Source organism: Neofelis nebulosa, chromosome 2 (assembly GCF_028018385.1).
Source record: "Neofelis nebulosa isolate mNeoNeb1 chromosome 2, mNeoNeb1.pri, whole genome shotgun sequence".
Taxonomy (NCBI): Eukaryota; Metazoa; Chordata; class Mammalia; order Carnivora; family Felidae; genus Neofelis; species Neofelis nebulosa.
Window position 1 is genome coordinate 105381270 of NC_080783.1, and position 17426 is coordinate 105398695.

General features: G+C 43.1%; 1 protein-coding gene and 1 long non-coding RNA gene across 3 annotated transcripts; both read left to right on the plus strand.

Annotated features, from left to right (window-relative positions):
• The first annotated feature begins 1424 nt into the window (after window positions 1-1424).
• TSN (translin) lies at window positions 1425-10955 on the plus strand. Of its 2 annotated transcripts, XM_058715576.1 has the most exons (6): window positions 1430-1637; window positions 2796-2889; window positions 4515-4611; window positions 6294-6409; window positions 8033-8112; window positions 8766-10955. In XM_058715576.1, exons 1-6 carry the CDS (start codon window positions 1572-1574, stop codon window positions 8997-8999), a joined length of 687 nt encoding a protein of 228 aa, XP_058571559.1. In that variant the 5' UTR covers window positions 1430-1571; the 3' UTR covers window positions 9000-10955. The 2 variants fall into 2 exon arrangements, with proteins under 2 accessions (XP_058571560.1, XP_058571559.1); XM_058715577.1 differs by lacking the exon at window positions 8033-8112 and having other exon boundaries at window positions 1425-1637.
• A 649-nt stretch (window positions 10956-11604) lies between these two features.
• Window positions 11605-13188, plus strand: LOC131503854 (uncharacterized). Its single transcript, XR_009257653.1, has 2 exons — window positions 11605-12649; window positions 13028-13188. It is a non-coding gene; the product is annotated as an uncharacterized LOC131503854 (long non-coding RNA).
• Window positions 13189-17426: the final 4238 nt, after the last annotated feature.

Here is a 17426-nt window from a genome sequence, read left to right on the forward strand (position 1 = left end):
TGTTAAATGGTACATAGACGAAAAATAACATAGAAATTAAGACAAAGCATTTGGATTCCAGCTTCAACATTTACCAGCTGCATACCACCTTACGCAAGTCAATTAATCTGTTACTATAGTTATTTCATTTATAAGGTAACACTAATATCCACTTTACAAAAGTATAATGAAGTTACGTCTTTCTTGTAAGTTTTAGAATAACCTCTCACACAAAGCAAACAACCCCCATCTAGTTGAAATAAGTAATCATTTTAAATCATTTGGAGAGTGCATTCTACTGTGGAATCGTGTACAATTATGTATATAAATATATAATTTCTAGACATGAGAGACCCTACCTATTTCGAGAAAAGCTCCATTTCCCGTTCTATAACAAATGGCTAATTAACCCTTGAACTGGACAAAAGGACTGGTCTAGAAGCCATTGTTTCACAAGCAATTGCTCCTAAAATCAACAGGACCACAGGCTTCCCAAACATAAGACTCTTCCCAATCATAAGAGTAATATATACCAAGAATAGCTTCGTTTGTCAACAGAATAGTTATCAGTGTGTAACCAAAAGCGTATTAGCCCTTAGCCTGTTAGTATAAATTATCTTTTTTTTTTTTTTTTAATCAAAGTCATGTGGTTCTCCCCGCCTTCCCACCCGCCCCCCCAATCCTTGCTTTCACCCTGCAGGAGGGACACTTATTTGATTACTGCTGGAGTCTGTGCTCACCGAATTGCAATTCTTAGATCTCAAACACTTGTTTGGCTCTCATAGTGTCTTTTTATGTTCAGGTTGACCCAACGCATTCATACACATTTCTATTTGTAGAACAGATGTATGGAATAACTCTGCAACATCAAGAAATCCTTAAGGCGCTTGCCTCAAGGGAATCGGGATAAGGAGGTGTTGGTTGAGTAGAAGAGAAATTTCCCACCATACACGCTTTAAAGATCCATATAATTTAAATAGGTTATACACTCATACAGAGAAGGAGTTAAAATTTTTCGCTCGCAATCCATCCCGTACTCCCCCCCCCCCTTTTATTTCCCGTGTATTCTTTGCAAATACGAACGCATGTTTTTCCTGTTTCCACACGGAGATTGCACTCTCTCTACGTTTTTCTGCACCTGTATTTTTACGCAAACTCTTCAGTATTGAAGCATTTCTCCTCCCATCCGCCACAGCATAAAACAACGTTAAGCGTTGCGCTCGTTTGCTCAGCCTCCAAGCCCGCCCCGCCCCTTCAGGCCCACTGGCCCCCGGGCACCCTCCTCCCCGCTTAGCGGAGGGTTTCCGGCGTTGCCTGTTCGAAGTTCCCCAGATGAAAGCCCCGCCCAGCATTTCCCGCCCCGCCCCCTGAGCGCGCGCCTCGCCTCCCGCCGCGGCACATCAGGCAGCACGGCGGACAGCCCAGGATCCTGCGCGCCGCGGACCTCGGAGGACCCCAGCGACGTCCGTAGCGTAGGGCCGGGTGGACGCGGCGGCGGCGGCTGGCGTTGCGACTGACTGCGCCGGTGGGCTCTGAAACGCTTTTCGGCGGCCACACTCGCCGCTCTGGTCGGTTGTTGTGCAGCCGGCGCCATGTCTGTGAGCGAGATCTTCGTGGAGCTGCAGGGTTTTTTGGCTGCCGAGCAGGACATCCGAGAGGCGAGCCTCCTCTCTTCCCCTCCCCTTTCCCTTTCCTTTCTTGCTTGGCCACCGCGCCCGGCCCTCCTCTGTCGCTCTGTCTCGAGCAGTGGGGAAGCCTCCGGGGATGGGTTGCTTCCCCTCTTGTATCAGCTTAGGGCACGTTCCTCTCCCGCCCCCGATTCTGCTCTCCGGTCCTGATTCTGTGTGTTCGAGTCTCGGCTCTTCGGCATCGCCCACCTCGTTTGAGTGTCAGTCTTCCTGCTTTCTGGCGCTTGTTTATGTCGAAGGCTCAGCGCTTGGGACTCAGAGAACACGCGTTTCACTGTTTGTTGTAGCACGTGTGGCCTCTTCTCTTTAAAACTCTCTTATGGCTTCTTATTCCACATAGAATAATAATCCAGATTCTACTGTAGCCCACAGGTGTCTTCTCCCCTCCCTCCATCTCATTTTATGCCATCTTCCGTTGTGTTTTATGTTCAGTTTAGTTATCTTTTTATTTTTCTAGTTCCGCAGAGAGTTTCTTGCCTCAGGATATTTGCATGTACTGTATGCTTTTCCTGGAATTCGCATCTTTCCTCTCCTTTCCTGGTGGTTGCTTCGTATTCATATTCTTGATCTCACAATCTGTCATGTTTTTTAGTAGAGAATTCACGTTAAAAAATTTTGTGCGATACGTATTTTTTAAACGTATGTCTACCCTATTATGCTCTAAACGGCAAGAAGGAAGGGACTAATTGGGAACCAGTATTTACACAGTGCTTCCCACATAAATGTGCTGTGAATATTCATAAAGTGATTGAAAAGCACCCAGTCTTCGTATTGCATTGCATTTTTCTTTTTTACAAATTGCATTCAGATATTTCATTTCTTTCGATATTTATAGTGTTTCAGTGGGATATTTGGGGTGGCTGGTGATTATCCTTTGAAGGCTGCATGAGAAATCTCAGGCCCTGTAGTGACCTCTTGAAGGTCTCACAGAGGAAGTAAGTGGCAACGTTGGGATTCAAACCTGGATATTTTCTGTACCAGTTCAGTTCTTGTAAAGATTGTTGGAGTTTTAAATGTGTGTGAAGGCGTCATAGGTACTTAACCTGTGCTGTCTGATATATCTGGTTTGAGGTTATGAAAATAGTTACATTGAGTTTATCTGATACTTTGATTTTTAATTCTTTCTAGGAAATCCGAAAAGTTGTACAGAGTTTAGAACAAACAGCTCGAGAGATTTTAACTTTACTGCAAGGGGTCCATCAGGGTGCTGGTTTTCAGGACAGTAAGTTCTTTGTTTTGATTTTGAAGAATTTTTTTTTTAAGTTTATTTATTTCTTTTGAGAGAGAGAGAGAGAGAGAGAACGCACAAGAAAGCAGGGGAGGGGCAGAGAGTGAGGGAGAGAGAGAATCCCAAGTAGGCTCTGCACTGCTAGCACAGAGCCCGACGTGGGGCTTGATCCCACGAACACGAGGTCATGACCTGAGCTGAAATCAAGAGTCGTACACCTAACTGAGCCACTCTGGTGCCCCATTGATTTTGAATATTTTTTGAGTCCAAATTATGAGTCGTTCACTTAAGAGTTAATTTCCATTCAGAAGACATTTCAAGTCTGTTATCATTTTATTAAGAAAAATGTCCCTCATATCCTATGGAGAAGTAGGTGAGTTGAGTGTTTTATAGGTTTACAGAATTCTGGAATTCTGTGTGTTACGGTTGATTTTCCACTTCCACGTAGTAATGTAATAATGTGATTCTGATGTGATAATTGTTGTAGGTTTGTAGTTCTCTTGTGTATCTTTTATATGGCTCTCTTGTTTTTAAACCCAATCTTTCGTGGGGCACCTGGGTGGCTCAGTCAGTTAAGTGTCTGACTCTTGACTTCAGCTCAGGTCATGATCTCACAGTCCAAGAGAGTGAGATTGAGCCCCGTGTCCGACTCTGCACTGATGGCATGAAGCCTGCTTGGGATTCTCTCTCTGCCCCTGCTTGCTTGCTCTCTCTCTCAAAATAAACATTAAAAGAGAAATAAACACAGTCTTTCCTTCATTGAATATGGCTTAATATGCATTTGTATGTAAGAAATGTTCAGTGTAAAAGGTTCCTAGTGGGTTTATAGTCAGCACCTTTCATGGAAATCACATATGATAAGGTTAAACATGGGACTTTCAGTGTAGGATGTAGCCAGCACAACTAAAAAGAGCTGAAATATATTTTCAGGTAGAGAATGATACAATGGCGTAACTTACAGGTGTCACAGGGAGGTCTTTTTTCTCAGTGATATGGAGTCGGTCAGTCTGATTGAGTATAATTGATAAAGCTTTTTGACCAAATGTGGGAGCTAGAAGCTGTCCAATTTTAGGCATCCTTTTGGAATAGCAGCTGGTGTGTGGCCCCACAATTATTATTATATTTTTAATTTTTTTTTGAAGTTAGTTTATTTTGAGAGCTAGAAAGATATGGGATTGGGGGGGGGGCAGAGAGAGAGAGAGGGAGAGAGAGAACCCCAAGCAGGCTCTGCATTGTCAGTGCACAGTCTGATGCATGGCTCAAACCCACGAACTGCTAGGTCATGAACCGAGCAGAAACCAAGAGTTGGACGCTTAACTAACTGAGCCACCCAGGCACCCCAAGGATGACATTATTTATGACAGCTTACTGACTTGTTTGCTAAATATTATTCCCTTTCAGCAAGTTTTTGTCTATTTTTCAGTGTTGGTTAATTGGAATTTTGAGAGCCAGATTGGAAAGTAGAGATGCATACCCTGCATTTGGTCATGAGATTTTTTTTTTTTTTTTTAAGAGTTGATTTATTTCCAGAGAGACTGTGTAGATTATTAAGCCAGAACTGTATTTGAAATTTGGTAAATCTTACTCATTATTGTGTTTGATTATCTTTTTGTGATCAGTTCCAAAGAGGTGTTTGAAAGCTCGAGAACATTTTGGTACAGTGAAAACACATCTAACATCGTTGAAGACCAAGTTCCCTGCTGAACAGTATTACAGGTTTGTAAGAAAAGTCGTATTATTTTGTAATGTCAAGTAAAAATAAAGGCAGGACAAAAATTATATGTACCGAATGATTGCTGAGAACTAAGTAAAAACCTCTCTATGTAGAAGAAACAACGAAAAAGAGTCAGACTATTATTAGTGGTGGTATTTTAATGGTGACAGAGATGGGGATTTTTTTCCCCTCCCTTTGAGAATTTTCCTAAGGAAAACATAATTTTTACAATGAAAAAGGAATTAAAAAATATGTGTTGTATTAAAGTCGAATAGAGTATCTTTTTAGTATATTTAAGTTGCTTGTGAAATTGGGTGAACCATGTCTATGCTATTAAGGTTATGGGATTAGATGGCACTATATAAATGGAGTTGAGTTTTTCCTCAAAGTTTGAATTATACTGCCAAATAACATGTTTAGCTAATATTCTGTAACTTGTTGACCTATAGCACTGTTAATTTTTAAGAGTCTCCATTATTTAGGGAAGAAAATTTGCTGCCAGTCATAATTGTGAAATTTATAGATTGTAAAAAGCATCCCAGCCTCACAGATGTTAAATTGGAAAGAACTGCATCTGAGTATTGATGAAATATAGTGAATAAGAACCTAAAATCTCTACTTGTGTCTCTTTTCTACCGAAAAAGATGTTCTGTTAAGACACACGTGGGCACAAAACAAGACATGTATGTGGGAAGTGGGTAATACAGCTCCACAGGATAATTTAAGGCAGGGGTTGGCACACTGCCCATGGCCCGCCGCCTCTGGAAGCTGAGAATTGCTTATATTTTAAAGGGTTGTTAAAAAAAGAAAAACACCCAAATAAGAATATGTGACAGAGACTGAATGTGGCTCACAAGGCCTAAAATGTTACTATCTGGCCCTTCGCAGGAAAAGTTTGCTGACCCTGCTGTAAGGTAATAACGGATGTAGAGAGACCTTGAACGATAGGATTGGCAGGATCTTGAGAGATCGTGTAGTTTGGAGGTCACACAGAGGCCGACCTCTGGGTGATTTGGCCCTTAGAGGGTTTTATTTGACCTGTATTGTATTGAAAATTTTTTTTGAATTTGCCATATTTGAAATTCAGGAGGCATAGCATTAATATTTGGGGGTATAAAATTTCCTATTTTTTTTTTTTTTTCAGGCTTCTAGCTCAGTTTAACTGCAGGATCCTGAAGGTTTAAGTGTTGGTTTAGTGATTCCAAGTGGTAGTTATTATATGTATAAATCAAGGTTTTTTTAATATTCTACACTCAAAACGTGAGAGTAAGTTAGGTATTGAGGCTGATGTACAGTGCAGTTCTCATCAATCTGCCGTCGCCAGTTTTAATTTTTCTCAGAGCAGTATCATTGTTTTTACTGATTAAACTTCACAAGCACAGTTGTCCTTGTCCATAATCTTCGATTGTAAATATCTTTATATTCGTTGGAGTTGGATCATGCTTCTCGTTTGTCTATTAAACTTCTAATACGTAATTGCTATAAATGTAAACTTGTAAAACTTATATAAAATCCATCTAATATACTTAAATGGCATGTTTTTACATGTTTTTTATGTTGGGGTTTCACATGGATTTGATTTGGAAAAGCATTGTATTTCCAAAATGTTTGACTACGACTGTACTAAATTTATCTTTTATAAAGCCCCTAATCCTTCCACCTAAATGAGCTTCTATCCGTGCAGATTTCATGAGCACTGGAGGTTTGTGTTGCAGCGTTTGGTCTTCTTGGCAGCATTTGTTGTGTACTTGGAATCAGAAACACTAGTGACTCGAGAAGCGGTTACAGAAATTCTTGGCAGTAAGTGTCTCCGTTAGCGTCGGTCTACAGAATCAGGCATGGTCACTTAATTTTTGGTTGTGGGGGAGGCTGTTGCTTATACTTCCTACTTATTAGAACAAACGAGAACTAAATGGAAAAATAGTGACTTGGAAACACAAAAAGTAAGAACATGTAGTGGCTTGCTTTTTGTACTTGGATGTTGCTTTTAGTTTTTAAAATTTAGTTTTTAAAAATTCAAGCCTACAGAAAGTTGAAAGAATAGTACAGTGAAGACCACTTAGATTTTCTGCTTGTTAACATTTTGCCATGTCTTTAAAAATTTATTTTATTTTATTTTATTATTATTTTTTTTTACTGTTTATTTTTGAGAGAGACAGAGTGCAAGCTGGGGAGGGGCAGAGAGAGAGGGAGACACAGAATCTGAAGCTGACAGCTCAGAGCCTGACGGGCTCGAACTCACGAACCGTGAGATCATGACTCAAGCCGAAGTTGGTTGCTTAACCGACTGAGCCACCCAGGCACCCCCAAAATTTTTAATTTTTATTTTAGTGTGCGTGAAGGGGGTGGGGAGCAGAGGGAGAGAGAACTCTGAGCCGGCTCCATGCTCAATGTGGGGCTCGATCCCACAACCCTGGGATCATGACCTGAGCTGAAATTAAGAATCAGATGTTCAACCGAATGAGCCACTCAGGCTCCCCAACATTTTGCCACATTTGTGTGGTCTTCTCACTTTGTGCACGTGCATGTGCATTCATGCATTCGTGTGCCCGTGTGAACCATGTGAATGTCACTTAAGGGTGTCATGGCTTCTCCTTTAAATGCTGCGACATGCTTTGTCCAAAAACATAGGTATTCTCTGATATAACTAGATAACGTTCTGGGTGATAGTACTTTCTGAGAGAAGAATGAAAGGAAAAATTGAAGTCTTAAGAGCTCAAAAATCCACAATGAGGCCTAGTTGCCAAAAGTATGAGCACATCATAAAGATAGTTTTATTTTTTTATTTTTTATTTAAAAAAAAAAAATTTTTTTTTTTTAACGTTTATTTATTTTTGAGACAGAGAGAGACAGAGCATGAACGGGGGAGGGTCAGAGAGAGGGAGACACAGAATCCGAAACAGGCTCCAGGCTCTGAGCTGTCAGCACAGAGCCCGGCGCGGGGCTCGAACTCGCGGACCGCGAGATCATGACCTGAGCCGAAGTCGGCCACTCAACCGACTGAGCCACCCAGGCGCCCCAAAGATAGTTTTTTTTTTTTTTTTTTTTTAAATTTTTTTTTTTAACGTTTATTTATTTTTGAGACAGAAAGAGACAGAGCATGAACGGGGGAGGGTCAGAGAGAGAGGGAGACACAGAATCTGAAACAGGCTCCAGGCTCTGAGCTGTCAGCACAGAGCCCGACGTGGGGCTCGAACTCACGGACCGCGAGATCGTGACCTGAGCCGAAGTCGGCCGCTTAACCGACTGAGCCACCCAGGCGCCCCCCAAAGATAGTTTTAAAAGATCTTCTTTTTTTTCCTTTGAGAGAAACAATATGCGTGTGCGTGTATATGTATGTGTGTGTATATATAGTATTTTATATTCTTAGGCTCACATTCTGTTCACATCATGACCTTATTTTTACTTTGGTGTATTTTTTAGTTGAGCCAGATCGGGAGAAAGGCTTTCATCTGGATGTGGAAGATTATCTCTCGGGAGTTCTAATTCTTGCCAGTGAATTGGTAAGAAGCTTAGTAATTTGCCATTTGCGTTTTTGATCTTCCCACCTCGCTGTCAGTTTTTAAAATGGGCACAAAAATTCAGGAAGTCTTTTCTAAGCCCTCTATCTGTCACCAGTTTGTCATCATGTGCTGTGTGTGCTGCTTTGCTAGTCATCAGAGTCATCAGCCAGTCATAAAATGAGCGGGCTGTTCATAAACTAATGTGTGAATTTTTAAAAGATGGTAATGCCTCTCCCTTTCAAAGTGGTGGCAAGACACATACATCCCTAGTAACTGTGTCAATACATATACTTGCTTTGGGGACTAATTTAACTGTATATAGGTTATTTTTCTTTTATTCTCTTCATCTGTCTCTTGAGACATTGTCCTATGGAGATAATTCTAAAGAAGAAAAAAAGGTTGTCATAAAGGTGTTCCCACTAGTCTTGATTCGCATTGATGGAAACTTGTAGACCACAGAAACCCCCAACAGAAAGGGAACGATCTCTTAAGTCTTGAAGTAACTTTGTAATGTTAAGCGGTGGTCAACATGTAATTCCGAAAGGCATCGTGGGAAAGTTGTGGGGCCTTGGGGGTCTCTTGGTTGTGATGCGGAGGAAGACGTGCTCACGAGGCCTGTTGTAAGGTGTCTCGGTTTCCCTTCCCTCGTGTAGTCGAGGCTGTCCGTCAACAGCGTGACCGCCGGAGACTACTCCCGGCCGCTCCACATCTCCACCTTCATCAACGAGCTGGATTCGGGCTTCCGCCTTCTCAACCTGAAAAACGACTCCTTGAGGAAGCGCTACGACGGCTTGAAGTATGACGTGAAGAAGGTGGAGGAGGTGGTCTACGATCTCTCCATCCGGGGCTTCAACAAGGAGACGGCCGCGGCATGTGCCGAGAAGTGAAGCCGGAGGCTCCGCTGGCGCCGGGCCCTGCTGACCTCAGCGGTCGCCGGTGGGGGTGGACCCCGTGCTTCTCGGGTAGTTAGCCTTGCCCCGTTGCTAAACACCGCGCTTTATTTTCTTAACCGGTTGGTTGTGTGGTGGAAATATCCAAATGGAAACGCTTTTTTCTGGGGGTGAAAAAATAGCCTTTTCAAGGACAGACTTTTTTTGTCGTTTCAGTGAATTTGCTCTGTAATTCAGTGTATTTCAGTTCTGTCGGAAAGTGTAAATGTCAGTCTCTTGGTAAAGTCCTTTTCTTGCTCACCCTGATGCTGTTGATGTACTGATTGAGAAGTTTATGGTCTTGTGTTTCTTCCAGAAGTGATCCTTGGTGTTTTCTATATCCAAATTAGCCATCCATACCCAGGTGTGTGTAGCCTGGATACAGGATAAAAATGAGTAATTAAAAAGGATGGTTGCCAAGCAAAGGACAACTTATTTTATATTTTCTTTCCTTATTTTAAGCCTCGTGAGTAAATCATATGTTGACATTTTTTTGCAAGGGAGTTACAGCCCCAGGGTCTCTCTCACTGCCATCAAAATATCAAAGAGAAAATTGCAAAGTCAAGCTCAGATTATCTTGGGACGTTTTTGTATTAAGGGATTGGGTCACATTTTATCATTTGGCTCTCTTTGCCAGGTGGGGAGTAGGGCTTAGTGTCTTACAACACCTCTGTTTTCTGATGTTGCCTTAACATTCTGCTCTTGCAGCAATTTAAAGATCGTTTTCACACACATCTTGAACTAACACTTCATATAATATATTTTTAAGCTATGAAACCTTTTTCCTAGCAGCCAGCTAGACGGTCTGGTCTGAGACTACAAAGCCACCCAGTCAAGTTAATTAGCAATACCCTGACTGGTATGTTCTGAGAGAAAAATGCTGTGCTTTGTCTGGAAAAAAGAGAAAACCTTGGATTTAAAAAGGAAGATCAGCTGATTTGGTAATGTTTTTTAGAGTAAGCAATTTCAGGTTTTGGCAGCTATCCCAACAGTCAGGTTTTAGATTTACAGTTTTGGGCAAGTCCTGTAAACCTTGTTGGCACCCTCCTCCCCCTCCTGGTTTTCAGGTAGTGCTAAGAATACTCGCCATGTAATTTTTGCTGTTGAATTGAAACGGTTTAAAATGGTGACGTCATCCACGGTTTTCTGGAGCTCACTGAAAGGAAGGTGCTAGTGTTTCCAGAATAACAGAAAGCATTTAGAAGTGTCATCCTCTCCTGCCTGCTACCAGTTTAGGCGTTCCGTTTGTGCAGTGGAATATTTGGCATTGCTGTCAGAGCCGTTCTCAGGCCAAGTTAAGGACTGACCAGATTTTCCATCATGAGGAGGACAAGTAGAAATGAAGCATCAATCGCTATGCATTTTGGGGTTTTAAACAACTTTCTTGACAGCTCTTTCTGCGGAAGAGTGTGTAGAACGAAGAAAGGCGTTTGGGTCTTTGAAGTGCTTAGGGTGGTCATCTAAGATATGCAGTAATAGCACTGCCCAGATTGAGCACAAAAGGCTTCAAATTACATGATCAAATACATGCAGTAAGTTCAGTAGTAGTTTTCTTCTACGCGGAGAATGGACTCTGAATGTGTGTTGAGGCTGAAGAAGACCAGGGGTGACAAGCACATCCTGCTGTGTAACAGTTAAAATTATTGAACGACACCAGCCGCTCAGAGTTAAATTGAAAGTATTTTAATTGACGGTATTGAAAAGCCTCGGCTCTGGTTTTAGTGCACCAGAATTGTTCTTTTCGACTCTAGAAGATTGAGCGGGTTAGAAAAAGTAGAGATGAATTAGTGGATGTTTTCTTTATAAATTTATTTATAAGAAGAGAACCCTTAAATACTTCATAAGATTTGCCCTGTCTTAAACTTGAATAATACTGGTAACGCCTAAGAGAATTTAATAAAGAACGAAAGCTTCTTTGGCAGTGTTTTGGGTCCTTTACTTAAGTGGCTGCAGTCGAGGTACAGATGCAGAAAGCCACCGGCAAAGTTCGTGGCGTGCACTCAGAAATCATGGCTTTCTTGTTTCGCGGTCTGGACCAGCCTGTACTCTTCAGGCAGAGCATCATTGTCTGCCTGACGCCAAAATAAGGTATTCCCTGAACCTGAAGTCATTTGTTTTCTTAGTAGTCACTGTAATGAACAGTAAACAAGTAAAAAAAAAAAAAAAAAAATCACCCCCTCCGCTCCAAACAACAATAAGAAACATCTACAGAGGGTTAAATGGATTGACTGGACTGATGGTTTGAGTGAGCCGAGGGTGAGAGAGGGGAGAGGAGGGAATCTGACTTCATGGTCCAGTTTCTAGTCTGGGAGACTAAGTTGATTTAGGTGCTGTTAGCTGAGGTTGGGGTGGGGGGGGTGGGGGGCTGGCGTGGGAAGACTTCTGAATGTGTTGGGTTCATGATGCTAGTTGAGCCTGAGGGGGAGATGGCCAGCAGGACTTTGGGTGTGAGGAAAGCTCGGAGCCAGCCTGCGATAGTTTGCGGCAGCATTAGTGTGTACGTGGAAGGTAGGTCAGGAGAGGTAGGTAGTGTGTACGTGGAGGTAGGTCAGAGCTCACCCCCTAGGAGAGCGTGTAGAATGAGAAGAGTAAGGGGCTAAGGACAAAACCCTGGTTGATGGGGTTTAGTGAGTTAGGCAGAGGGAGAGACCATGAGGAAACGGAGAAGGGGTTAGAGAGACAAAGAACAGTGAGAGTGGCTTGTCACAGAAGCCAGGGGAATAAAGAGGCTCTAGAAGGCTTTTTTCGGGGGAGGGGGATTTAAGAGATTTAAAATACAGACTTTCAGGGGCACCTGGGTGGCTGTCGGTGAAGCGTCTGACTCTTGATTTTGGCTCAGGGCATGATCTCACGGTTTGTGAGTTCAAGCCCCAAGTTGGGCTCTGCCCTGGCAGTAAGGAGCCTGCTTGGGATTCTGTCTCTCCCTCCCTCTGCCCCACCCTCGTGCGAGCGTTCTCCCTCTCTCTCTCTTTCAAAATAAATAAACTTTCTCCACAGCCTGAGAGCCCTGTGACACTGTTGGGTGAGTCTTGGTTATGCTGTGCTAATAAACCCCAAAACTCAACAGGCATACTACAGAGTTTATTTCTCACTGACCCTGTGTGTCCGTTGCAGGTTCGCTGGGGCACGTGCTCCACGTTGTCCTCATCTAGCTGACAGGAGCCATCAACTGGCCCATTGCCTGTTGCCGTGGGAGAGGGAGACAGTTGTGGAGGGTCTTCTACAAACACATGTTCCGGTTTCAAAGTGACCTGCCACTTCCTCTCACAGTTCACTGGTTAGGACTGGATACGCCTTCCTGCTAAACAGAGTGCAAGGGGGCCTGGCAGGATGGGAGTCTGCAGATGGAAGGTCAAACCAAATGTTGAAAGTCTTCAGCAATAGGTACTTCCTTCGGTTGGATGAATAGTAGTACTTCTGGTCACACGTGAACTTCCCTGGGCTTGGGAGGGGCCGCTCTTACCTGTCAGATGACGAGAAGAGGGTGGGCCCGTCAGTAGTCCCCTCTGCTGTTGAAGGTGGTTTCCTGTTTGAAAGAGATTTCTCTGGTGTGTGCGTTTGTGTCGGTTTGTGTATGGGTGTTTTAGGCCAGCGTTCAGTGAGTTTTTGTATGTTGCACGCACCGGGTTAAACATTTTATCCAGATCATCTGATTTCCTGCCCATATAACCCTGTGAGGTGCCTACCACCATTTCCCCCGTTTTAGACTGGGAGCAGGCTTAGAGAGGGCAGTCCGCTTGCCCTGAGTTCACAGCGATGAAACGGAAAGGCTGTGATTCCGACCCACTTAACTCTGCCCCTGCATCCACATATGCCGCTTCTTCCCTGATGCTTTTGATGGCCTCTGTAGCCTGACCAGGAAAATCCCAAATCCACCAAGAGTTACGAACACCGTGTATGCGTAACTTTGGGTTGGGTGCAGTCTCTGTTAGAACTTAGCATAAAAAACGAGTGGGAAGCTAGGTCTGTGCCCTCCAGAAGTTTAGGGTCTAGTTACAGGGGAGAGGGTGGTGAGAAAAATATAAACAGGTAAGAGATGAAACATTCAACTAATATTTGAGCACCTCCTGTAATGTTTTGGAATTCTTAACAGCTTTATGGAAGTACGTTTTACAAATAAAATGACTCAAATCAAGGGATTTATAAAGTAGTGCAACAATCCTCATGTATTATCTTCCAGAAAGATCCCAGCCCCAGGCCACCACTAATCTACTTTGTTTCCATAAATTTGCCTTTTCAGGATATTTCCTATATACGGAACCATGAAGTCTGTGGTCTTTTGTGTCTCATCGCTTAGCGTAATGTTTTATAAGGTTCGTCCATGTCCCAGCACAGCATGTGTTGGTAGTTTGTTCCTTTGTATTCCTGAGTGGCATACCTTTGTGGGTATTCCACATGTTATCCATTCATTAGATGAGGAAGATTTAAGTTTCTACTTTTTGACTGTTCTAACTAATGTTGCTATGAACATCCTTGTGCAAGTCTGTGTCTGAATGGGTATTGCCATTTCTTTTGCATAGATACCCAGGAGTCTGTTGTAAAAATGGTGATTTTATGTTTAGCTTTTGAAGAAACTCGACCTGTTTTCCTTTCAGCAACCTATGAGTTAACAGTCAAGACAGTACTAGACAGGACGTTATAACAACTTTATTGCTAAATAAGTCGTGAATAATTGCTGTAGGAGTTGGGGATGTGTTATATGGAATGGTTCATGAAAGAGGTAGGATTTAGAGAAGCATGGAACTAGGAGACGGTCATTTTTCGTCAGAATTGAAACCAAAACAGAATGGTACAGGCATGCCATGGAAATATGGTGGATTCAGTTCCAGATCATAGCAGTAAAGTGAATATCGCAATGAAACAGGTCAAGTGAGTTTTTTCCCAGTGCAGATAAAAGTTACGTTTATGCTGTACCTTATGCATACACCTTATAGTGTATGAGGTGTGCGGTAACATTATGTCTAAAAAAATACCGTCATTAAACAATACTTTATTGCTAAAAATGCTATGTGTGCTTTCAGCGAGTTGTGATCATTCATCACAGATGACCATAACACATATAATAATGGAAAAGTTTGGAATATTGTGAGAATTACCAAAACGTGACAGATGTGAAGTGAGCAAATGCCACTGGAAAAATGGGGCCGACGGATTTGCTCGACACAGGGTTGCACAGCCTTCAATCTGTAAAAGACACCGTATCTGTGAAGTGCAGTCAGATGAGGCATGCCAGTCTTAATTTCATAGGGATGGGGATATCATGCATTTGATGGCAGGAGAGAACATGGTGAGGTCGGACTGTTAAGTTTAGAAAAGCCTGAATTGGGAGGTTAAGGAGTTTGGACTTAGAATGATAGGCATTGGGGGCTGTATGGTTTCTTTTCTTTCTTTCTTTCTTTCTTTCTTTCTTTCTTTCTTTCTTTCTTTCTTTCTTTCTTTCTTTCTTTCTTTCTTTCTTTTTTCTTCTCTTTTTCTTTTCTTTTCTTTCCTTTTCTTTTCCTTCCTTCCTTCCTTCCTTCCTTCCTTCCTTCCTTCCTTCCTTCCTTCCTTCCTTCCTTTTATTTTGAAGAGGGGAGAGAGCAGCTTTGGAGTCAGCCGTAGTTTTGAATCCTGGCTGTCATGTTACCAATAGAAGAGACCAAAGGCAGGGAGACCTGTGAGGAAGTGCTTGCTGTCTTTGAGGTAGTGAAGGTCAGCTTGGGCAGCTGGTCACGGTCCTGGCTGACACAGATGCAGTGTGCTATAAAGGAAAAACTGGGTAGGCTTGGAATCCGGGGTAGGAGGGATGCTGTGGACTGAATGTGTGTGTCCCTCCATGTTCATACAGTAAAGCCTGATCCTCAGTTGGATGGTACTGGAGGTGGGACCTGCGGAGGTAATTAGGTCATGAAGGTGGGGCTCTCAGGAACGGGATTAGTGCCTGAATAAAAGGGACCCAGAGCTCCCTCATGCCTCCACCATGGGATGACACAGCCAGGATTCGGGCCCCCACCGGACACCGAATCAGCTGGTGCCTGATCACCTTGCTCGTAGATCTGTTGTTGAAGCCACCCGGAAGGTGGTAGTTCTGTTATAGCAGCCTGAACAGACCAAGACAGGGGAAGAGCAACTGAGAAGAATCAGAGATGCCTAAGCTTAAAAAATGAATGTGGAAAAGGGGGAGCTAGTTTCTGGGGGAAGACGAGAAGGTTAGTTTTGCAAGTGTTGAGTTTACTGTGGTAGATGGTGCAGGCGTGGCTGTACTTTCTGGAGTAGAATTTGGGGCCCTAAGACTGGAGCTGAGGGAGTCCCTGAGATTGGGTAGAGTGGATATCTGACTGACTGCAGAGGAGCTCCTGAAGCCAGGGAGAGGTAAGGGGGAGAAATGTAGGGCTCTGGACCATAATCAACCCAGCGAGTCCCTGGAGGCAGTTGAAGACCCCGAGGAGAAGATGGCAGAGGAGCCAGAGGCCCTTGTCCTTCTCTCTAGTTCAGGTCTGTCCCAAGCAGGAGCCGGGACCAATAGAAAAGTGATGTATGTTCCCTGCTCTCTCCCATTGCCATAGTAATCCTTTACTTACTGTAAAGAAAACAAAATAAACCTATGAAAATATGTAGAATCTCCAGACAAGAAAGTTGGGCTTGTTAGTTACTTTGTGATTTTGGTTTTTTTTCCTCCTTATTTACCCTGTTTCTTAAATCATTACTCATGATCATCTGGTGTCATTTACTATTAATTAACATTTACCCACCGCCATCTGCTCTGGCTTGAGTTCTGCGTTCATCCATTTCAGCTGTGTGTTTCAGTGACAGAATGCTGGCCTTGCTACGTGGATGTACCAGCTGGACCTGCCATGCCATTGAGACTTGTTCAGAAGTCGAGGGGGGACTTCAGCCTCCTCTGTCATGTCCCTGTTGTCAAAGCTTTCATTGATGAACTTTTCGTTCACTCTGGCAATTGAAGTGAAGCCAGATTATTTTTCTCAGTTGGGAGATAACAAAGGGCAGGATGTTTGTTTTCGCTTTCTGGGGAAGGCTACAAGATTGTTTTAATCATGATGGGGTGGTTTGGGGAGCAGAATCCGTCAGGGGGCTGGGCCCTTCTACTTTAATAAGACGCTATTTAATTGGACCCAGAACTGACACAACTAAGAGAAAGACCGATAATCAGTGTTAAAAAAGACTAACATTAATAAACTTTAAGGCTTCTTCTTTTTGCACCCAGAAGTTAATTTTCCATCCCAGAGGATCAGAGGGATGGACCTACGTTCTCTTCTTCAATCATGCCTGGTAATACTTGGCTGTCAGTCTTCTGGGGACTAGTCTTGGGGGTGGGCATTGGCGGGGAAACAACATGAATCCAGGGTTGTGTGGCTTAGTGAGCCTTTCCATTCCTCACCTACAGTCCCACCTGTCACAGGACAAGGACACGACTTCATCTTGTTTAAGAAAACTGGCCAAAGGGGCACCAGATTATTGGGCTGTGGCCTGCCTTGTGGCATCAAGCAGCTCTAACCTTGCCTTGAGCTCAGAACAGTCTGGAAATAGGAACATTTCCAAAATATCCTCACTGGGGAAAAACAAAAGGAAATCGGATTGGCACAGGCTTGTTTTGAACTGGCTGCAGAAAAGCTCTGATCATTACGTATTGTTTACACATCAGAAGGAAGGAATAGGTGATACGATAGGGGCTACGGGGACACTTTGGGGAATATGTGAATGTGCACGCCATTGGTTTATGATACATTTCATACATTTTTCTCACTGTGGACTTGTGTTACTTTTGTGATTACAAAAGAATTGTGTAAGCATTGTGGTAAATTGGGAAATGACAAAAATCATAAAGGTGCGTATATATTTTTTGTGTTGTGGTTTATCCTAAATATACTTACTACTGACTTTAAAAACTTTCTTTTGAGGTGATTGTGGATTCTGCTGGTAACTTTTGATCAGAAGTATTACCGTTTAGCTAGCGGCTCTGTAAATGTCTGTTCATTTTCCTGAGCTCCTTTCACAGAGATACAGATGGATGTCTTCTCCCCAGGCTCCGTGGAGACACTCAGGCGCCATGATCAAGCTTCCCCTGTCCTTCAGCAGCACCTTTCACATTGCTGGCATCGAAACAAACATACTCTAATTGCATTTTACAGTTTTATAATTGGATTTTATAATTTCCAATGAAGTTAGAAAGGAATGTTTGTCCCTTTCTGCTTTGTCAAAGTATTTTTACATTAATCACCGCATCTCACTTTCGAAGCTGTCCTACCACATTCTTGTGACAACTCAGGAGGCCCGGACAAATGAAGGAGGAGGTATTCCCAGGGACTTTCCTTTCTTCCTTAGCCTGTCTCCTCTGGGCCGCCATCCACTCAAGCTGATCGGCTTATTCTCTAGTCTTGAATTCTG

Coding starts and splice junctions, on each gene's coding strand:
- TSN (XM_058715576.1), top strand. CDS start 1,572: ATGTCTGTGAGCGAGATCTTCGTGGAGCTGCAGGGTTTTTTGGCTGCC. Junction 6,410..8,032: donor GGTTACAGAAATTCTTGGCA/GTAAGTGTCTCC, acceptor TGTATTTTTTAG/TTGAGCCAGATCGGGAGAAA. Junction 8,113..8,765: donor TAATTCTTGCCAGTGAATTG/GTAAGAAGCTTA, acceptor TCCCTCGTGTAG/TCGAGGCTGTCCGTCAACAG.